Below are 23771 nucleotides of genomic sequence, written 5' to 3'. Positions count from 1 at the left end.
ATTGGTGCAATTTTGAACGTTGAACTTAAATTAGTATTTTCCCAAAAACCTTAGAACCTATTTTGGTTATCCCAAAAATGAAGCTTATCTTAATAAGTATTTAAGGTAAAGAAGTCCTAATAAATCTTAGGGTCCGTTTGTTTTACCTGCTGTTTGCTGTTGCTGTTTGCTGTTTCCTGTTACGATTTGCTGTTTGCTGTTTGAAAAGGCTGCTGTTCCAAAAAGCAGAGATTCTCTGCTTTTATAAAAAGCTACTTTTCAGCTACAAAAGGCAAACAGGAGGTCTCTAACCAAACACCTTAAACTCTCATTTTCAAAGTGAAAAGGCAAACAGGAAGTCGAAAAGCAGCTACCAAACACCCCTTAGTATAACACGCTCCAGTCGACAAGATAAAGAATGGCCTCTAACAAGTGTTACAAGGCAGGTCCAACCATGCCCACACGCCTAGTCAATACATTTGCACGTGTTACAAATCACACGTGCCAAAGCAATATATCCTACGGTAGCACATGCCAAAATACTCTGCCGTGATTGGTTGCTGTCCGCAGCATTCGAAGTTTTAAACCCCAAAAATAATAATAAAGAAAAACAATAATTAAAATGAAATAAATAAAACCTCAGAAATTAGAAGTTCGATGGGATGACCAAGGCGATCGTGAAGGTTAAGGGGGATGGGTCGGTGAAGGCAGGCGGCTGGCCTGTGTCGGATCTGGTGGTGGCGGGGCGCGGGCGGGGCAATGGCTCCGGGATCGATGAGGCGTGGGCGGCGGTGGATGATGGGAGATCCGAGGGATCTCCTCGGGGGAGGAGGCGGAGGGATCGGTCGAGGGATAGGAGTAGATCGGAGTGGGTGGATGGTGGGGAGGCAGATTCGGCGGTTTCGACGGGGGGTGCTAGGGGTGCGTCGGTGCCGTTGGGGGCTTCTAGGGATGCGGCGGCCGATCGGGGGCTGGAAGGTGTTGGTGCCGCGGCCTTGGACTCGTTTTTCGCGGAGGGACGCGCGTATGATTTTGGAGTTAGAGGGCCGCTTCTGGTGCTTGGGCCACAGGGAGTACCGGCCGTCTCTCCCCAGCAGGATGAGCATGCCGTGCGACTTTCGTTGGCCGCACAGGCCGCGCAAGCTGCGCAAGCCGCACAGACTACGCAAGCCGCTCAAGCGGAAGTTTCCGTGGATTTGGGAGGCCCCTCTTGGAGGGATAAGTTGCTAGGGGTGTCAGAGGAGGATCCCATGATGGAGGTGGATGCTTTTGAGAATGATTCCGGGGATTTTCTCTCTGATTCCGATTCTGAGGATGGAGAGCCTGATAACCCGCTGTGTCCTAGGATCCGGCTGTCCTCAGATGACAAGCGGGTCATGAGATCGAAGTGGAAATTGGCGTTAATCGTCACTGTGTTGGGGAAAAGGATCAGTTTCAATTATTTTGCCCAGAGGATCCAGGCTCAATGGGCAAAGAAAGGAAAGGTTACTATCACAGACCTTGAAAATGACTATTATGTCATTAAATTCACAAGGGCTGAGGATTTCAATGTTGTTGTGAATGGTGGTCCGTATATTATCTCCAATCATGTGTTGGCTCTGAGACCTTGGGTCCCAAATTTTGATCCCCATGATTGCTCTGTTAACAGGATCCTTACTTGGGTTAGGTTCCCGGGCCTACCTCTTGAATACTACAGTGATAGGTTCCTGAACAAGATTGGTAGCCTTGTTGGGAAAGTCCACCATGTTGATAAGACTACCATTGGGGCAGTGAGAGGCAAGTTTGTCAGGGTCTGTATCGATATTGATCTCGCTAAGCCTCTTCTTTCTCAGTTCTGTACTCAAAACAAGGTCTATCATATTGAATATGAAGGTATACACAACATCTGCTATGAATGTGGTATGTTTGGCCATACCCTTGAGGGTTGTCCTAAGAGGAGGAAGGACGTGGAGGAGTTGGTGCAACCTATCATAGGCGAAGCTGAGAAGAGTCAAGGGGAAGTAAGGAGCTTTGGCCCATGGATGCTTGCCAAGAGGCCAGTGAGAAGGAAGCCACGGGCTAATGTTAATGCTAATCATTCACCAAATATCAGTACGAAGATGACTACTCTCCAGATTGCTCCTGAGATCAAGGTCAGACCCCCGGATATTAAGAAGGGGATTGAGACTGGAGTGGACTCAGTTTCGGGTTCCGGGTCAAGGTTTGGTGTTTTGTCTATGGAGGAAGATCAAGACTCGGATCCTTCTGATAAGCAGATTGATTTAAGCATGCCTGGTCTGGAGTCGGTAGAGCATGCCTCTAGTCTGGGTAATTCTATTAATCCTCTCTTTGTCTCTAATGCTTCTGCTAAAGGCAAAGAGATTCCCCAGTCTATCCTGTCAGCTAGGAAGGGTTTGAGTAGGGAGGCGAGTACTCTACATCCTCCTGTTGATGCTCCTATTGGTAAGACTATAGGAGTGAGTAAGTTAAACATGAAGAATCCCAAAGGGAAACCTAAAAAGAACCTTCATGGTTTGAATTCTTTGGATAAAAGGGGTCCTTCTGGGACCGCCTCTAGGCTCTCCGGAGCCCCAAACAAATACCTGATCTAGGGTTTGGGCCTGCGTCTGTAGTCTCCCCCTCTGATGGACTTCTTCGTTTGGAATGTTAGAGGTGCGGCGAGCAAGGCTACCCGCATTCATGTCAATGATCTCATTAAACAGTTTAACCCTTCCTGCTTTGTCCTTCTTGAGACCAAGGTTAGTGGAGCCAAAGCAGATGAGGTGGTTAGAAAGTTTAAGAATTGGAATTGCGTCAGGTCGGAGGCTACTGGCCGGGCAGGGGGGATTTGGCTCTTTTGGAAGCCAGGTCAAGTCAATATTGATATTGTTACTATGGACAGTCAATTCATCCATAGTAAGGTGTGTTACCCGGGTAATAAACCCTTCTTTATTACCTTCGTCTATGCTGATCCTGTTTCGACTAACCGAAGAAGGCTGTGGGAGATCCTTCATTCTTTTAGCTCTAACATGGTGGAGGCGTGGTTGGTTGCCGGGGATTTTAATGACATTGCCCTCTTGAGTGATCAGAGAGGAGGGGGTAATCATTATGTGAACCGGTGTCTTAATCATAAGCAAAGTATGGATATGTGCGGGCTTTCGGACCTGGGTGCTGCTGGCCACAAATTTACCTGGAAAAGGAATAGTGTGTTTGTTAGGTTGGATAAGGTGTACGCTAATGTTGCAGCGATTTATAGGTTTTCTGAGGTCAAGGTACTTAATCTCCCTTTCCGTCACTCAGACCATTGCCCTATCCTCATTAATTTGGTCAAAGGAAATCGGCTGAAAGGTAATAGACCTTTTAGGTATCTGGTGGCTTGGGAGTCTCACCCCGAGTTTAAGGATTTCGTTAAAAGCAATTGGCATCCCCACTCTGATGTTCTCCTCGCTACTGAGGAATTCAGGAGGAATGTGGCTGTTTGGAATAAAAATACTTTTGGTCATATTATCAGGAGGAAGAACAAACTCTTGAGGAGAATGGAAGGTGTTCAGCGTTGCTTGGAGGTTCGTTTTGATCATAGCCTGAATGGTCACCTAAGAGCTCTTCAGAACGAGTTGGAAGTTGTGCTTAGACAGGAAGAGCTTCTGTGGTTCCAGAAATCTAGGAAGGCTTGGATTCAAGACGGGGATCGGAATACCAGGTTTTTCCACCTCTCAACGATCATTAGGAGACAGCGAAATAGGATCGAGGCTATTAAAGACGCCAGTGGTGAGTGGATTTTTGAGGAGGAGGACATTCGGCGCCTTGCCCTTGATTTCTACAAGGACCTGTTCAGAGAGGAAGCTGTGGACCTAGAGAGTGCCCACTCTGGCATTTCCTTTCCTCGTTTGGGGGAGGATGCTATTAATAATGCTTTCCATCCCATTGAGCTTAAAGAGATTGATCTGGCCTTCTCCAGCATCGGTTCCACTAAGGCTCCTGGTATTGATGGTATCCCCGCTAGTTTCTATCATAAACACTGGGACACTGTTAAAGAGGGTATATACAGCTTTGTGTTAGGTGTCTTTGGTGGTTCGAACGATATCAGTTTGGTTAATAAAACCCTCATTGTCTTGATTCCTAAGGTTGCCAAGCCTTCTTCCTTTCTCCAGATGAGACCCATCAGTCTTTGTAATGTCTTGTATAAAGCTATTACTAAGATTGTGGCTAATAGAATCCGGAAGATCCTTCCGGATATTATCAGCCAAAATCAAGGGAGCTTTGTTCCTGGAAGACAATTGATGGATAACGTTGTTATTGCCCAGGAGGTTGTCCATTCTATGAAGATTAAGAAAGGCAAGAAAGGGATCGTGGCTCTCAAGCTGGATCTGGAGAAAGCCTATGATAGGTTGAACTGGAGCTTTCTTCTGGATAGTTTAGCCAAAGCTGGTATCCCGGAGAACTGGAGGAATTTGATTGGAAAGTGTATCTCCTCTCCTGTTTTCCAGGTTATGATCAATGGGGATATGTCGGATGAGTTCTCTCCATCCAGGGGTATTCGTCAAGGGGATCCTATGAGCCCCTTCCTTTTTGTTATTGCCATGGAAAGATTGTCTCACCTGATCCAAGAGGCGGTGAGCAAAGGGACTCTCCACCCTGTTTCCATCAACAGACATTGCCCCCCTGTTACCCATTTACTCTTTGCTGATGATGTCATGCTTTTTGTGGAGGGTAATGAGGAACAAATTAAGGCTGTGATGGATATCCTCGACTGCTTTTGTGAGGCTTCTGGCCAGAAGATTAACATCCATAAATCCCGTATGCTTTGTTCCAAGAATATGGATAATAGCTTGTGTAGAAGACTGAGTGAGATGTCTGGCATTCCCCTGACTCAATCGTTTGGGAAATACCTTGGTGTCCCTCTTCATAGTGACAGGGTGTCCAAAGCCTCTTTTAAAGACATTTTGGACAAATCTAACGGTTTGTGTGCTAGCTGGAAAGCTAATTCTCTTTCCCTTGCAGGTCGCCTTACTTTAATCCAGTCTATCAACTGCGCTGCTCCAAATCACATCATGCAAGCCTGTAAGCTCCCTGAGCCGGTCCTCAACGACCTTGATAAAATTAATCGGCGTTTTCTGTGGGGAGAGTCTGGGGATGGGAGGAAGATTCACCTGGTCCCTTGGAAGGAAGCCTGCCAGCCTAAGAGCAGGGGGGTCTTGGTATAAGGCAAGCTAAGGACAATAATAAAGTCCTGTTAATGAAGCTTCTTTGGAGAATGTGGCAATCCCCCTCCTCCCTTTGGGTTCGTCTTCTGTGCGGCAAGTATAGAAAAGATAGAATCTTTGGTGGTCCGAAGGAGAGGGTTGTCAGCTGTTCCTTCCTCTGGAAAGGGCTTAGTGCTGTTTTTGCTGAGTTCTGTACGGGGATTGGCTTGGAGGTGGGTAATGGGAGATCCATTAGTTTCTGGTATGACACCTGGATTGGTGACAAACCGTTGATTGAGGTGTGCATCGCCCCTCCACCGAATGATCTCCTCTCCTGGAGAATTGCTGATGTGGTGGACTCGGAGGGAGACTGGATCTGGTCTAAGTTCGACTCCTTTCTTAGCCTGGAGACCCTCCTTAATATTAGAGGTGTGAAGATTAGTAATCAGGAGGAGGATAAGGACAGACACTGCTGGGCCTTGACTAATAATGGTTCTTATTCTTGCAAATCGGCATATGAAGCTTTTACCCCTAATAGGGCTGATCCTCCTTTGGAAATTTGGAAGTCCATTTGGGCCCTCAAAGTCCCCTACCGCATTAGGAGTTTCCTATGGCTGGGAGTCAAAGACAGGCTCCTCACGAATGCAGATAGACACAGAAGGCACTTGGCTGTATCTGGTGCCTGTAGCAGATGCAGCGGCCATGTGGAAACCTTGTGCCATGCTTTGAGGGATTGCCCGAATAGTAGAAAGGTTTGGGAAGGGGTCCTTCCTCACCACATCCTTCCTTCCTTTATGGGGTTCTCTGATATTGACTGGTTCTCTGAAGGCGTTAATGGGAATTTGTTGGCCAGTATGGAGCACGGGGCTATTCTCTTCGCTATTATTTGTCACCAAATGTGGAAATGGAGGAATGAAGAGTTATTTGCTGAGAAGACTGTCTTTATTCCTGACCTCCGGTTTTACTTCTCGAAAAAACTCTCTGTTATTACAAAGAGTTTTGAAGGAGAGCCCCTGGTTCACCCCTCCCCGGTTAAAGAGGTCCAGTTAGTTGGTTGGAGGAAGCCCAGAGAAGGGGTTGTCAAGTTGAATACGGATGACTCCTGCCTTAGTAATGGCAGAATTGCTGCTGGTGGAGTTCTTCGGGATGCTGGTGGCGCCTGGCTGGCTGGGTTTACCCATAACTTAGGTACGGGCTCCTCCTTTACTGCAGAGCTCTGGGGGATCTTGTCTGGCATTAAACTCGCCATTCGCATGGGTGTTAAAAGACTTTCGGTGGAGTCTGACAATTTGGAGGCTATCAACAGGATTTCGGATAGACAGACTGTTTGTCTTAAGAGTCAGAATCTCATTAAAGCCATCTTGAGGCTTCGTCCTGCCTTCGATTCTCTTACCTTCTCCCATATTTATAGGGAGCAAACCCGCGTGGCGGATCGCTTGGCAGCTGCTGGGCATGGGGGATGTTAGGTGTTTCTACCCTTTCCGTTCCTCATTCTTTTCTGTTACCTTCTCTTCTTGAGGATAGGATTGGGGCCAGTCTTCCTAGACTGATCCCGGGTTAGGTTTTTGTTTGTTTGTTTTTTTTTCTTCCCTTCTTACCAAAAAAAAAAAAAAAAAAGTTCGATTTATTCTGACCCAACCCAAGGGAGAAGACTCTCAATTAAAAATGATATTCATCAGAATTTTAACTCATTTTCCAGGAAAATAATGTGAAGAGAGAAAAGAACGTTACAAAAGATTTCGTGTAGTTATAGAGAGAGAGAAAAGACTTCCCCTCACTCTAAAAAAATCTAGAGAGAGAAAATAGGCACGCTGCTATATCTGAGATAAAGAGAAAGAGGCAATTCTATGCTGAGAAGCAAGAGGAGGATCTCCTATCGTACCCTCTTAAACTGAGCATTTCAGGATTTCTCTTCAGATCATAGATTTAGAAGAGAGACGGAAGAAGTATTATAGAGATATAAAAATATAATAAATAGTAATAATAAGAATAATAAGTAGTATATTTTATATATATAACATATAGATATATAAAGTGGGTGTATGTTCGTATCTGTATTTGTGCATCAGATCCTCTTGGCAGTAGCAGAGATATCGATAGATAGATTCTTGATTTTATGGTTTGTATAATTGGAGAAGGGGAAAACCTAGATAGGGGGAGAGAATTTGAGGGATATATATATGTGCGTATCTCTTGTTTAATTTGAGGAGTATCGTTTAAATTTGGGGGCAGAGGTGATTTTTCCCAACAAGAGGAAGGAATTTGTGGCGATTGTTATATTTTGGACTTGATGTTTCCGGATTGCGGCGGATTGAGTCGGTGGCAGAGATGGCAGCCGGTCGATGGGAACGGGGCATGGATGAGTAATGCAATGCGACGGAGTTGATTGCGGTACCAAAGGCATGTAATTAGGGTTTCGTTCTTTTTAGTTATTATAATGGAATTTTCCAGTTTCGGAATTGCAGGTTTGGTACGATTGTTTTTCAGCATTTGATAATTGGACTGGAAATTGATGTTTGTATGTTTTATTTTTATTTGTATTTTTTAACAGGAATTGAATAAGTATTGATGTGATTTTGATGTGCTTTTTAGATCATTAGTTTTGAGTGGAAGTTATCACATGCAAGGACCACCAGAGGAGATTGAACAAGATATTAAGAAGAATATGGTGAGAATAAAAGGGTAATTTACATTCTGTTGTTCTTTATCCTTGTACTATTCAGTCCTCTCCTAAGCTTCTACTTTAAATGATCTGCTCGTTCTATGATATGTTTATCATTTCATGTCAAATTTATTTCCTTAGCAGTTTCTATTGAGTATGTGGATGAATTTTAAGCTTTTAGAATTAACGATTTCCCTTGACACCCCCATGGCGTGGCGCAACCGCCATGGTGCGCCATTTTGTGCCAAGGGGCAGTTGCCATAGGCGCACCAAGGTGCTCCTTGGTGAGTTAGGGGCAGTTTTATGGTTTTTTTTACAGAGATTATACATTGGAATTAATTAGAAGAGGCAATGACAAAGTCTTATCATAAGAGGAAGAAGTTTAGTAGAACAAAACACAGGAAACAAATTAAAACAGAAACAAAGCAGCCAAGGGAATTCAAATTCAACATGAGTGATTAATTTGGAGAGTTTTGATGACGAGTAGAACTTAGGATTTAGTATTCAACTTTAGCTTTTTAACATGGAGTTTATTTTGCATTTTTAAAACTTATTTATGCTTAATATTGTCATGATTTAGTATTTATTGCATTTTTATGTTAGTTTTATAGTTTTATAATTTTTGTTTTTGTAAGTGCGCCTTGTCTCGCTATGGCATGCGCCATCGCCATGCGCCAAGGCTCCAGGACCCCTAGCACCTTAGTGCGCCATGCGCCCCATGCGCCTTTAATAACTATGAATGGAGGACAATTTTGTGATCATTGATTTGGAGATCGCATTGCAATGATGTATTTTTATGGCCTAATAACTGGGGTCTACTTATCTTCTAGCTGACTTTCAAAGATGTTGGAAATACCAGTACTCCTTGGCTATTGAAACCTATACCTTAAGATGACACATTCTCCTCGTGCTCTTTGGAATATCAATTCCTTAACCGTATCAGAAAATTATATCCTGGAGATTTCTACATAGCTAGTTTGAGAAAAATATATAAGTTTCGGCAACGTGTTTTGGGGCATTAGTAACTTTGAGGGTTGTCCTACTTTGCTGAAGCTTTCCAGAGTTGCAGCTTAGCAACCTTTCTGCTTTCTGTTTTAAGTGTTGGTTGAAATTAATTAAAATTGCAGGTATATATGAAATTATATCAATATGGGCCAGACTACCTTTTATGCAAATAATTTTCCGAATATGTCCTATATGTTATGGGTGGACTGGGTTTGGCAAAGACTTCTCAACTACAATCATTTTGGAAACATTTGTTGGGTGAATATCTTCTATATGCATCCATGCACAAAGCACTGACTGCAAAAAGGCTTCTTACTCTATCAATATAACATACTAAGTCGTATCTTGTGTTGTGCTTGCAAGTTTGCTTTCTTATAGAAAAGTCATGTGTCAACCTGTTTTGTTTGTTCTTTTTTTAATATCTATGACTATTTCTCATATATATTTGATTTTTTGTTTTGTTGTTCCCTCTCTTTCTGTCTTATTTTTTCCTTTCTGCACCAGTAATAATTTGTACATAGAAAATTAAATATGCAACAATAGAAATTGTTGCTTATTGAAAGATTTATAGCTATACTTCCTGGAACCTGTTCTGTTGTTAATGTTTATTCCCGTTTTCTTTGTTGTGGGTGCAATTTCAGTCTGAGAAGAGATTAAGCGAGCCTCCCATGAGAAGAAAGGTCCACACCAGAGTACAGTCTGGGACTTGCAACGTGTGTTCTGCTCCTTGTTCATCTTGTATGCACCTCAAGTTGTCTTGTATGGGGTCGAAGGGTGATGAATTTTCAGATGAAAACTGTCGTGTAGCTGCAACAAGTCAGAACTCTGTCAACGAAGACGATGCTTTGCCTTTTAGCAGTGGGGCATATGATAGCTTGCAGCACACCAGTGAAGCAAGTAATCTTCTCAGCGTCAATTCAAATCATGATTCCTTATCCGAGAATGTGGATAGTAAAGCAAACATAAGGCGTTCCGATGTAGCTGATGGCTCAGCTGAGTCCAAAATGCTCTTAAAATCACCTTTTGGTGGAAATATTGCAGTCGATCAGCTTTCTGCAGCGCAGGGTATTTTGGATCAAAAAAATCTCTCAAATAAACATGAGCATGCTAAAATAGTAGAAGGCCATGACGATAACATTTCATGTGTTAGTAGAGCTAATGATGTGAGTACAGCAGTAAGTCATTATGACAAGAATGTAGACAGGAAGAATTTGTCATTTGGTTCAGCTTTAGTTAGTAGTTTAGGACTGGAAGGATCTGGAAAGGCACTACTTTCCCCCAAGTCAGAGTCGTTAGAGATTCTTTCAAATAATACAGATGCTAGCAGTAGATCACCAAAGTTTCAGAGCAGGTGCCTATCCTCCCCCACAAACAGTCAACATTCAGAAGAAGATACAAAATTAGATGCCTGTAAGGATTCAAGCCAACATTACTCAAAGTTGGAATCAGAGGCCAGAAAAGATGCCCACCACCAACCGGATGGAGGTTTTAAATGTTCTAACCAAGTTGAAAAAGATCAGAAGTCCAAGGTGTCGGTTGAATTACCTGAAACGCTGGAGCCTGCTTTGCAATCTGTATCTGGGGATGATAGTGATGAGTCAGAAATCGTAGAACATGATGTGAGTAATTCATGCCATAGTCGTCTTTTAAGTATATAAATTCTAGGTTTCTGAAGCTTTTATCCTATTGCCTGTGTAATTATAATTACTTAAGGGTGACTATTTGCAAAACTTGTGGTTTTTGAATAGGACCTTTTTGTTTTGGTATTTATGTTTTGCTTATTTAAGCATTTTGCTGGGCTGTCCTGGTAAGGCATATACATTTGGTGAGGAACGAAGGCCGGAAACTGTGTTCCCATTCACGTACTTTGATGTGGTGAAACACATTAATAATGAAATATGAGTTCTTGAATTAACACAAAACAAATGGAATTGTAAAATATGCAGAGCATGTAGGGTGTATGGATGTGTTGAGTGTTCTTTCTTCTTCTTCTTATGTCCATTTTTCTTGGAATTGGCATATATACAGTATGTTAGTAAGGGTTTTTGTATGAGCTGGGCTAGTTGGGGTCCCTTGCTTGCCTTGCTTTCTCTCTTTGCTGAAGTTTTGGTTTGCTTGAAACAGGTAAAAGTATGTGATATTTGTGGGGATGCTGGTCGGGAGGATTTGCTTGCCATATGTAGCAAGTGCAGTGATGGTGCAGAACACACGTAAGCATATATATCTTTTCATCTATAGTTTCTTCTATTGCGAACTTGAATTGTTTATTTGTTCTATTATATCAAATATCTTAAACACTAGAAATCTGACATGAATGTTGCAATTAATCAGCTATTGCATGCGGGAAATGCTTCAGAAAGTTCCTGAAGGTGATTGGCTTTGTGAAGAATGTAAATTATCTGAGGAAGCAGAAAACCAGAAGCAAGGTACTATGAAATTGAAGTTAAAATTCTACGGAAAATAATTGCAATGATTTGGACACAATTATTTGTATTTTTAACTCTTCATGAAATTGATTTTGAAGGCTCAGATGCTGAAAGAACGAACAAAGCAAGGACACAAAGCTCCATCAAGAGACTTATTGAAACTGTAGACATGACTCCAGCTTCAAAAAGGCAGGCTATTGAAACAAGTTTTGGTAAAGCTAGCTCGCCAAAGTCATCCAGCCCCACAAGATCACCTTCCTTGTCTCGAGATAGTTCATTCAAGAGCTTGGATAAAGGGAAAGTGAAGCTAGCTCATCAAACATCCTTTACCAATCACACTGGTTTGAGTTCAGAGACTGTACGTGCTTCGTTAATTGCTTCACGACTTCAATCATCCAAGGGTAAGAGAAATACCTTTGTTTTTCATTTACTTATGGTGTAATTTGGAGTGTTAAAAGGCAGTTGATTGACATTTGTTAGTTATATGCCAAAATTAGCAACATTTAATCCCTATCTGTATAATATGTTTAAATACTATATCCATCCAGTATCAATTGAAGACACATTTTATGGCATCAGAGTATATTTATATCCTCTTGAAATGTTTGAATTTATTCGGGTAAAAGACTGCATCCACTATTAGGTTAGGTGGTTTTGTCAAAGTCATAAGGCTGGTTTGCATGTGGCTTGAGTTGAACTTGATGTAGATCAGTCCTATGAATGGTTTGATTTTCTCATCTTGATGTTCAATTAGTTGATATTATCATTTCAAGCACTGATTCGTTGATATCCTATGTTTAGGTACTCTATTGAAGTCCAATTCGTTCAGCACTCCCAATTCCAAACCAAAAGTGAAACTTGTGGATGAGGTTCCTCAAAAGCTAAAAAGCAGCAGAGATCTTGATATGAAGGAGGGATCTGCTAGGATGATAAGCAAATCTATGTCATTTAGATCTGTGAATCCGGCCCGTTCTAGTGCTACCGACTCAAAAGTTAAAATGCTTACACCAAAATTTTCTCAATCTCAAGAAATAAAAGGATTAAAACAAGTGAAAGAGCGGAATGTGTTTGAAAGTAAAAGTGTGTCCAAGTTGGATCGTCCGCTACTAGGTAGTTCATTGACCACTAGTTCTAGTGTCTCTGTGCCTAAGGTCAATCAAAAGCTCACACCTCGTGGTGAAAGTGCCATGACATCGTCTACAAGCAACAACAAAGAGTCAAAGGCTTCACAATCTGATATTAAACCAGGCAGCTTATTGAGATCAAACAGCATTATAGCTCGCAAGGGTCCAGAAAATCCTGTTACTTCTGGTATGATCCGAACTTATTGTGGGACTTCAATAAAATGTTACCTTATCTTATCTTGTCGTTTTTTTGCACTTATTAAGTTCTCTGTTCTTGGGTTTGGCATGAAAATTTAATGACCATCTATTGTTCTATCGTAGTTCGATCTTTATCTATCAATGGAATGAGCACTGCATCTGTTGAACAAAAGTTCAACCAAGTTACCCCAAAGGATGAACCTTCTTCAAGTTCTTCTTGGACTGCTGAGCGTACATCCAATACTTTAGATGAAAATCAGCAAGATGGCTTATCTCGGTTACGGGAATCATCAAGTCAGATTGAGAAAACTAGGGAAAGTTCTGATAATCGCTCAAAGCCAATTGTTGCTGCTGGGCTAAAACATCTTACTTGTCTAAAGTGCAAAGAAACTGGGCATGCTGCAGAATTATGCACTAGTGCTCGAGCTTCAGATATTTCTGGTTCAAGAAGTGTTAGGGAAGAAATGAGCAAAGGAAGTAAGTTGAAAGCTGCAATTGAAGCTGCTATGCTTAAGAAGCCAGGGATTTTTAGAAAGAAGAAGGAAAGTGATCAATCTGATGGATTGTCCTCATCGACCATGGATGCAATCTCTGAAATGGCTTCTAATGATCAGTTTTCATCTTCAAATAGGTCAAGGAACTTGGTTTCTGATGAAGGAGCAGATGAAGGGCAAACGGACCTTGGTACTTGTTCCTTGGAGAATTGCAAACAGATAAATAGTAATGACATGAAACTGATTAATGTTCATACTCGTGAAGCTATTCTTCCTTCAAAAGCTGGAGACCCAGGTTCCATGGTTAAGTCTAGTCATGCTTTGGCAGCTGCACCCCTCTTCTCAAAGATTTTAACCATACCAGAGCATGAGTGTATTTGGCAGTGAGTTTCTTTTTCTTTGCTTATCTTAAACATTATATTTTCCTGTATCTCTTCACTCCATTTGTACTTCACTCAGTTAAAAAGTTTGACATTTGTTACATATATGCAGGGGGGCTATTGAAGTACGAAGAGGTGGAAAAGTTTTTGACTTATATGGTGGAGTGCAAGCACATCTATCAACCTGTGCTTCCCCTAGAGTTCTTGAAGTGGTGAGCCAGTTTCCCCATAAAATAAGCTTGGATGAGGTACCTCGTTTAAGCACATGGCCTAAACAGTTTCATGACAATGGTCCCAAGGAATATAATATTGCTCTTTATTTCTTTGCTAAGGACCTTGAGAGGTAAATATGTCTATGCACTTTGCTCTTTTGTTATCAATGGTGGCCTTTTTTATGTTTCATCACCTTTATCGTCCCTTAACTTGTTTAATGTTCTGCACAACTTGTGATACAGTTATGAAAAAAGTTACAAGAACTTGTCGGACAATATGATTAAAAGGGATCTGGCACTCAAAGGATCTTTTGATGGTGTTGATTTTTTGATATTTTCTTCTGCTCAGCTTCCAGAGAACTCCCAACGTAAGATTTAGTCATCATATTTCTATTATTTAGCAGGTTCTAGCAAATGTATTCTGTCAAATTTATTCTAGTTACTTCTATTCTAGAAACCAACATGAATGTGAATTTGAAGCTTATGATGTTAATTGAAAGATGTGACTAAGCCATTTCTACTAAAATGGCAAAAATGTACAATATTGGGTGGGGTAAAATATTCTGTGTTCTCTCCTTTGTTCTCTCTAATTTCTTTCTAGCTCTAGAGTACCAATATCAGCAAGACTTGTATTATTGGTGGTAAAAGAGTTGATAGTGATAGACTAATATTCAGACATTTTTTACTTCTTGCGTTGTAGACTAGTGCTCAACCATTGTGCTTAAAAGCTGCTATTTATGGATCTTGAGCCATATTATGTTAAAGAGTACTAATGGTAAAATGTTTGATAATTACCTTTAGGGTAAATTACACCCAATGGCCCCTCAACCAAGGCCTACTTTCTTTATGGCCTCTCACCTTCAAAACCGGTCGTAAAATTCCTGAGGCTGTTTACTAACATAAATGTCCTTTAACCTTCAATCACTCCAATGGATATGATATTCTAAGCAATTTTAATTCTTGAACCTTTTGGTTTTAGATTATTTGGGTGTTGTTTGGTTCGGAGAGAGAAGATGGCTGTTTAGAGAGTGCTCCAAAACTGGTGATTTTGGAAAATCTAAAACGTGGTTTCATGGGAAATGTGGTTCTAAACAACTTGAATTCTTGGATTTTTCCATTTTGAGGCCCTCAACGGTTTTTGAGGTTGATTACTTTCATAAGGGACTTTATGTTAGTAAAGGGGAAAGTTCAGGGACTTCTATGTCTGGATTTGAAGGTGAGTGAGGGACCATAAAGAGAGCAAGGCCTAAGTTGAGGGGCCATGGGTGTCTTTTACCTGTTACCTTCATAATATCATTATGAATGCATTGACATTTGAATAAGAAGTGAACATTGTGGTGGAAAGCTGGGTGTTTGTGTTGATGAAGTTGAGAAATAAAGATATGGTTACAAAAATCAAAATTGATTTTTTTTTTTTACTATATGATTCATTTGCGAACAATAAACCTTTCGAAGAATCGTGTGGAAATCATAGTTATTAATGGCGCGCACAAGGCTCCAGGCCTAGCGCCTCACCACCCAACATGGCGCCGCCAAGGCACACAGATCAGAGGCGCGCCTCGGTGGCATATGTATGTATTTAGGGTTTTTTAAAGTGTTTTATTGTAGGGTTATGTTCACCCTTGGATTAGACACATCTAAGGGTCCAAAATAAACAAATAACAAAGAAAGAAAACAAAAGATACTCTTTGAATCGGAAGAGTCAGAGCCGCACAACTGACAACACAATGATCTAATAAACTCTGGTTTCTGTCTACTGTTTAGTTCTAGTCTCCGTGCTCGGATTCTAAATTGATATTTCATTTGTTCCATTGTGTTTGTGTTTTGTACTATTTTTGTACAAATAGAATTGTGTTTTCATTCAATTATTATGCACGTGTACAAACAGAATTGAGAATTGATATTTGATTGATTCCACAATGTCTGTTCTTCTTATGCTATGTTTGTACTATGTTTACAAAAACAGAATTGTGTGCGCCTATGAGTACAATTATTATGCTAATGCACATGTATGAACAGTAACAAACACTTAAACAAACATTAACAACTATGTTATGCATGTGTACTATTATTATGCTAATGCACATGTACGAACAGTAATAAACACTTAAACAAACATTTTAACGGCTATGTTATGCATGTGTACTAACAGAATATTGTCATGATTTAGTCTTTATAACATTTTGATTTAGACTTTATAATTTCTTATAGTTTAAATATGATCCTTTATAGTTTTATAAATTTTGTTTTTGTTTATGCGCCTTGTGTTGCTTTGGCGCGCGGCATGGCTCCAGGACACCCTTGCGCCTTAGTGCGGCGTGTGCCTTTAATAACTATGGTAGAAATGTAGTTTACATCATTTGTATAATTGCTTCCAAACACAGAAGAATTATAGCATGGTTGTGGTACAATGTAGTAATTTGTTTATTTACCCGAGGTTATATTCATCATAATTTGATATTAATGTCTTGAACTCTAGCTTAATTAGAATTGCTCTTAGTAATTCTTAGTAAAATCTAACCATGTATTAGCTGGATTTTTTCTTTTGATGTGTGCGTGTCTTGGTATGCATTTCTCTTATGTTGTTCCACTTCCTGTTATGTCATTCATGACCCTCCTTTGTGACATGTATCAACTCAGTTCTGTGTTCTTTTACCTGAAAATGTGATAATTTCTAAAATATATGATCTGTAATCGGCAGGTTGGAACATGCTATTTTTTCTGTGGGGTGTGTTCAGGGGAACGAGATCCAATTGTAAAGATCCCATAAAAACTTCAGTCATTCCCAGTTCCAACTTGATGCCTTTGGACATGAATACTTCTGACAAGACAGATACTACATTAATTGGTGATGTTGATAGCAAAGTATCTAGTTTTGAAATGAACTCAGAGCATCAAGATGGCAGACTTGACTCCAGACCATTGTCAAAGAGTGCGACAGTTGATGCACTTTTTTCCTCAGATATTAGATGCACTGGTACTTCACAGGTATCAACCTTTTTTTAATTATTTCCTAGATTGGTGAAACAGTTACTGCTTGGGTCTGTTCGTGTGCTTATGTTGTGATGCTTCGGCAGATTGCTTCATATGCATGAACATACCCAGCCACATCCAAACCCTACACTAAAAACGAAGAAATTCATTTTTTTAAAATTAATCAGCGAGTCTTGCATTAACTAGTTCTTTCTTTTATGTTCTTGTCATGTGATGGGAGGGCTGGGCACAGTTCGGTCCAGTTCGGGGATTCAAGAATCTCCAGGATTGGATTGAAAATTTCGGTCCGGTCCAATTCGGAGATTCGGTTCCGGTCCAATCCAGTACAGTTATTTGAGGAGTTAAATAATAAAATACCTATACTTTTACCAAAAATAAATTAAAAATATAATTTACAAGATAATAAATATATAAAACTCTTAATAAAAAATAAATAACATGTGTTTACAATACCAAATATTAATTTCAACATAAATAAAGTAATTGGTGAACCAAATTGCTAAAGAACAAATGGGTAACTTAGTTTCAAGATTAACAATTTTAATATCTTAACACATGCAAATCTTAAGAAACGCACAACTTAAGCTAAACAGCAACAAATTAAAGTACAATAGCAGAAAAAACTTGACCAGATTCTAACGAGTTAAAATTCAATAACAGAAATCAAAATTTGACTAAAGTCAAACACTACCAAATTAATTGATCTATTTTGATTGTCATATCTACACAAATTTTAGGATTTTACCAACAACCAAAATAAATAGCTGGAGAAACAATACCTGAAATTGAAATTGCTCTAGCCTCTCTTTCCCCTTCCTTCGTATCCAACCTTGTATATAGATCCTGATTCACCTTTGCTCTAGCCTCTTGTATGACCTTCTTTACTTCTCTTTTAGTCTCTTTGTACTTTTCGTAGTTCTCATCACTCCTGCATTTCTCCAATATTTTATAGGATTCTCGCTTACTCTTTACTGCTTGTCGTACTTCTTCTGTCCACCAAGATGTGTCCTTACCCGGTGGCATGCTACCTTTAGATTCCCCTAGAACTTCCTTCGCTACTTCCCTTATGCTATGCTCCATCTTAGTCCATATCGAGTCTATATCTAGATTCATATTATAAGTCCAAATATTTCATTAATCAACTGCACAATCAATCAGTAGGGACAAGGAAAGTACATTTGGCCTAACAAATCATCGCCCTAATAATTCTAACATGCCTTAAATAAGAATAGGAAATATAACCTACCTTAAATCACCCTAATAATTCTAACCTACCTTAAATAAAAATAGGAAATACAACCTACCTTAAATAAAAATAGGAAATACGACCTACCTTAAATAAAAATAGGAAATACAACACTTCACTAAAAAAAAGGGCGGCCCGGTCGCACTACGCGTCACAAGGGTGTACTAGGGGCAAGCCTTCCCCTGCCAATTTATTTGGCAAGAGGCCGCTCCTAAGACTTGAACCCGTGACCTCTTGGTCACACGACAACAACGTTTACCGTTGCGCCAAGGCTCGCCCTCTAGGAAAAAATACAACACTTCACTAAAGGGGCGGCCCGGTCGCACTACGCGTCCCCGCTGAACGAGGGTCCGGGGAGGGGTCCCACCACTTCACTAAATAGGAAAAAATAAAACTTCATATAAAATATAAATTTAATATGATAAATCTTCAGTTCTTTCAATCCAGTTCGGTCCAATCCAATTCGGTTGTCGGTCTAGTTCTGGATAATTTCGGTCCAGTTCGGTGAAAAAAGTCAACAGTTCGGTCCAATTCTGGATATTTTTACTTGGATATTCGGTCCAATCCAGTTTCTCCAAGATCTGCGCCCGGCCCTAATGGGAATGTTACTATTGTTCATCTTGCCTTCATCCTCATGATCTGATCTTTTTTTCTTGATTCTCAAAATATTTATAATTATTTATGGTAATGCCATATAATTGATTATTACTGGTCAATAATATCTCTTGGAGATGGTCCAAAATTTATTTGAATAGATTAGAGTTTTTTTCTCTTCTGCATTTCTTGTTCTCTCTCTTTTTCTCTCTTGCACCTGGGTTCTGCTCATTATGTTCAGTCATTTGAACTGGTAAAGCTTCTTGTGTGTATTTTCACGTCACCTTTTTAACAATCACATTGTTCTTGTTACAGAAAGAAGTAGCTCTCCCAGATAACAGAATAGATATGAAAAATCAGCCATTTATTCAGGCAACTGAAACCAATATTGGCTCCAATTGTAGACAAATGGATATGGATGCTAGATGTGTTGATGAAGATTCGTCCTCTATCAAGGCTCACACTACTGATCATGATAAAGGTGCCAGGGAGGAGAAAATGGTGGATGGAATGGAAGTGGATAAAGATGAGGCTGTAGTTGAAAGGAACCTGAATGATGATTCTATAAGCTTGGATATGGAGACTTCCTCTGGAAAAGACCTGGGCATCAAACAGATCAGTAGCTGGCAGTCGAATAACAGGAAGCGGCCTCTTCTGGATCTGGAGGAAAAAGCAGTTGACACATGTGATATTGCTAGTAAAAGAACTCCATGGAATGCTGGAAATGATAAATTAGTTGATGGTGAAAGTGTTAATAAGAAGCTGAAGAGTGGTTCTTGTGAACAATATGGGAGTGGCAATTCAATAGGGGGGAATTCTTTCAACGATGATTTGGGTCCACAATTATGTGATTTGGGTTCCAGTTCCTCGATCGAGAGAAGAATCTGTGAGAAAGATGCTGAAGAGAAAGTTATTCTGGAGGATGTGGGAGCTTCTGAAAGGTACTTCTTTCCTGTGGATTCGCGTCGTGTGCCCTGGAAAGAATACTCATCGAAAGATGAGGATAAATTCCATGATGGGGTCCCAAATCTTGAGCTTGCTTTAGGGGCTGAGACAAAACCCCCACCACCTTTGTTTGTTGGAATGGTAGAGAAAAATAACAATAGGGAGAACAAGAGTGGAGATAAGGTGACAGAGAAGGAAGAGGAGGCTTCTCTTTCCCTTTCTCTTTCATTCCCATTTGAAGACAAGGAACAGAAAGTGAAAGCTGTTTCGAAAAAGGAGCAGCTCCTGCCTGAAAGGCGTCATGTGAATACTTCACTGCTCCTTTTCGGGGGCTTCCCAGATAAATAGGCCTCACAGTTTGCATATTATTGTGATGTGGTAAATGCTGGTCATAGGGGAACTCAATTTCCATCTGTTCATAACCCATACAGAATTTACTAATAATTTTTCCTTTTATTGATTTCTGAGTGCATAGTCACGGCTGTTTGTATATAAAGAGAATTAAAGCCGTTTAAAAATGCCATGAGATATTTGCAGATCACCTTCCTTTTTTTTTCTTTTTTTTAACATTTCATAATTGTTGTCCATTGTGTCATCGCTTTGAACTGTTGATTGCCAGGAAACAGTATTAAAAAGATGGTGCATGTGATTTGGGAAATTCTGCTGTACCCTTATCAGTATCGGAATTCAAATTTGTGTAGCAAGGAAGCAGGATTTACTACGGAACAGAAGAAACTATTTTTCCTGATTGAGGCATTGGTACTTGAAACTATAGATGAGAAATGTTAGTAAACTCATGTATTGGAATAGCCTGGCAAACCTTTCCCCTCACCTGTGGCCTATGAATTTTGTTGCCTCCATTTCCCAGTGGAGAAAAGTATAATATAAATTTCTTTTTTCTTTGTTTTTCACTCTAAGGGTTTAATTCTATCTTTTACTTTTCATGATAATTCTAAAATTCATAACCATTTCCTTTCTTAAGAATACTCCATAAGAATAAAGTGAAATTGGCTAATTATGCCAGTTACATAACAAAAAAGAATTTAAACTCTTCCTCTCAACTTTATTTCTTGATGAATAGATGGATGAAACTACATTTACCAGTTGGGGAACGAGTTGTTCAGAAACTCCGAGAGGTAATTATGAGGATTGGTACTTGATTTGTTCGGTAAATTTGTCTTGGGGGGTGGGATCTAGGGCTGCATGAAACTAACCAGAAAGTAAGAAAATTGATTTTTGAAACCGAACCGAAAAATAGGTTAATCGAAATCGATGGACTAGATTATGGGTTTTTATTTAAAAAACTGATAGTTAACCGAAACCAAAAAGATAATAAATATATATGCAACTTTAATTATAAATATTATATATTTATATTTCATTTTTAAGTTAAAAAATTAAAATAACTTAAAGATTTATTTGCTTAAGTGATTTTGTTAATTGAATTTAAATTTTAATATTTTTATTTAATATTTAAATAAATATATATTTATTTTAAAGTAATTTTTTTTTTTTTTTTTTTATGAAATGTCACTAATGGTTAGCCGATCAAAATATAAGTTAACCGACCGAAATAATAGATTAATCGAAATATGGTTAATCGGATTAAATGGACTGATTAATATTTTTTTTTATAATGGACTGGTTAACTGACCATGTGCACCCCTAGTTGGAACTGATTGTGACTATGTGAACTGGTTCTTGGGAAGAAAATCGATTTTGTCAAATTTGATTTGAGAGGTCGGGTAAATTATATCTATGGCCATTGAATTTTACTCATTTTCACGGTATGACCATTAAACTTCAAAACGTAATATTAAACTTCAATTAATGTCTTAAAATGATCATTGATGAACTCAAAATAGAAAATTTAAAGAATTGATTATATACTAAACAACTTTAATTCTTCAAGGTGTTGTTTGTTTAGGAGAAAGAAAATTAATATTTAGAAAATAAAGCTTTAGAACTTATGATTTTGGAAAATAAAAAATGTTGTTTTATATTTAATTCTTGGACATTTATATTTTGAGGCCATCAACGGTTATTTTGAAGCGGTAATTAAAGTTTAGTGGTCATAATATTAGAAAGTGTAAAATTGAGTAATTTTTATGTTAAATTTTAAGGTTTAGTGGTAAAACCGAAAATGAGTAAATTGCAATGTACATGGATGTAATTTACAAGAAATTCTATATTTCTCTGCTGCTTTTACTCTGAATGCCTCTTTTCTCTCAATTTAAACATCCGCTTTTCTATAAACTTTCTTTGTTGATGAATACATGGATGAAACATTCAAACATGTGAATATAGAGAACATAGGTCATGTCTATGCAAGAGCTGTGAAGATAGATAGGGAAAATAGGTCATTAGCATCATGCAGAACAGAAGAATCCTTCATGAACTAGAGAAAATAAATTACAAGAATCTGAATATAATATTCTACAGAATAGAAACATATTAGGTGATGATGTAAAAATGAGCATTTTCTGTTAGGAAAGAATGGTTTAGGTTTAAATGCATTTTTAGACTAATTAGGCATCCATACATATTATATATACATATAAAACTGAAAAACAAGGAACCGTGCCAATTTCAATTTTTGGTTCAATGTTTTCCAATGTTACCCTTTCAAATATCTTTACACTTTTGCCCTCCAATTATTTTAAATGCCTCTACCTACCTAATAACAAATGGTCCAATTATTTCCAGTTTTACCCTTATAAATGTATATCAAAACTTTCCCATTTTGTCCTATCATATTCTACTTATTTCTCTCTATCATTTTCTATACCCACTTATACAAAAACGGCATCGTTTAACTTCCCCCACCTTTTAATGACTTTTCCTTTATTAGTCCTTCTATTTGCTAATTTGTTTAGAAATTGTCCAAATCAATCTCAATTACTTCAGATGTAAATCAGTGAAATTAGAAATTGGATCAAAATATGAAGAGCTAAGAGGTTCTTGGTGACTTTAAAAAAAAAGATTCGAATTAGCGTGTGTTCAGGGACAGGATCACGAGAGTTTTTGGGGTTTTGGCACCCACTGATTACCGAAAAACGTTAATCAACATCGTTTGTCCACTACATCACAATTCAAATCTTTTCTCTTTTTTCTACAGCTCTAACAACCGGGAAAAAAAACACCACCACTCACCGATCTACACCGTACTGTACAAAAATATCCACGTTTTATTATCTTCCATGCTCAACATTATCATGTATAATTAATGATGTGTGCGGCCTTTACAATTACATCGCTTTATCATATAACAAAATATATGTTTTACTATCTTGTATACTTAACGGTTATCATTTATTTGTGTAACCTTTATAAATACCATGAAACATATTCTCATCCTATTACTATATATGACCTTACTCACTTACATGAAATAATTTTCTTTCTCAAAGTAAATATCTCAAACATAGAACATATCAATCAAATAAAATATATAATTATTTTCTCCCAAAGCGAAGCAAGGGGTATTTTCTAGTATCGTATTAAAAGTGATTGAAGTTGATAGGATTTGGGTGAAATTGATTCAAATTGGACAAATTGGACAATAATTGATTTAAATTGGGTGAAATTGAATGAAATTCGCCGTAACAAAGGTATTAGAAGAGTTTGTTCGTCCTTTGACTCCATCCTTTTCAGCCATATTTTCAGAGAACAGAACCGGGTGGCGGACCATCTTGCGGCTGAGGGCCATGAGAGGATGTTGGGAGTTTCAACTTTCTCTTCTCCTCCTGAATTCCTGTCTTCTCTCCTTTTGGATGATGTGGTGGGGGTTAGCTTCCCTAGGCTAATCCCGGGTTAGGTTTTTTGTTTTTGTTTGTCTTTTTCTTTCATTTTCCTACCAAAAAAAAATGTAATATATTATGTGAAAACTGAACGAAAGTATATAAAATTGACTCAAATTACATGAAATTAATTGAATTAAATGAAAGTGGCTAAATAGTTTATGTTTTAGAAAAACATTTAATTGAGTGAGCTAAAAAAAATTAATAAGACATAATTAATTTTTTTTTTTTTTTTGGTAAGAAAGGAAAGGAAAAAAACAAAACCAACAAAAAAACCTACACCGGGATCAGTCTAGGAAGGCTGACTCCAATCCTATCCTCTAGGAGAGAAGGCAAAAGAAAAGAAGGAGGAACAGATAGGGTAGAAACACCTAACATTCTCCCATGCCCAGCAGCTGCTAAGCGATCCGCCACGCGGTTTTGCTCCCTAAAAATATGGGAGAAATTAAGATACTCAAAGGCAGGACGAAGCCTCAAAATAGCTTTGATGAGATTCTGGCTCTTCAGACAAACAGCCTGGCTATCTGAAATCCTGTTAATAGCCTCCAGA

At 38.9% G+C, this 23771-nt stretch overlaps 1 protein-coding gene across 6 annotated transcripts; it reads left to right on the top strand.

Moving 5' to 3' along the window:
* The first annotated feature begins 6858 nt into the window (after nucleotides 1-6858).
* On the top strand, nucleotides 6859-20332 carry LOC136205813 (protein PARALOG OF AIPP2). 6 transcript variants are annotated; one of them, XM_065996609.1, is made up of 13 exons: nucleotides 6861-7541; nucleotides 7742-7809; nucleotides 9450-10427; nucleotides 10933-11018; nucleotides 11140-11234; nucleotides 11333-11635; nucleotides 12036-12545; nucleotides 12680-13433; nucleotides 13543-13773; nucleotides 13886-14010; nucleotides 16344-16630; nucleotides 18792-19417; nucleotides 20041-20332. In XM_065996609.1, exons 1-13 carry the CDS (start codon nucleotides 7508-7510, stop codon nucleotides 20051-20053), a joined length of 4110 nt encoding a protein of 1369 aa, XP_065852681.1. In that variant the 5' UTR covers nucleotides 6861-7507; the 3' UTR covers nucleotides 20054-20332. The 6 variants fall into 6 exon arrangements, with proteins under 6 accessions (XP_065852682.1, XP_065852681.1, XP_065852676.1 ...); XM_065996610.1 differs by lacking the exon at nucleotides 20041-20332 and having other exon boundaries at nucleotides 6859-7541; nucleotides 16344-16619; nucleotides 18792-18955; XM_065996604.1 differs by having other exon boundaries at nucleotides 6862-7541; nucleotides 18792-20332.
* Nucleotides 20333-23771: the final 3439 nt, after the last annotated feature.

This window comes from Euphorbia lathyris, chromosome 9, assembly GCF_963576675.1.
Source record: "Euphorbia lathyris chromosome 9, ddEupLath1.1, whole genome shotgun sequence".
NCBI classification, from domain to species: Eukaryota; Viridiplantae; Streptophyta; class Magnoliopsida; order Malpighiales; family Euphorbiaceae; genus Euphorbia; species Euphorbia lathyris.
The sequence above is the reverse complement of the archived record's forward strand: the minus strand, read 5'-3'. Positions and strand labels throughout refer to the sequence as shown.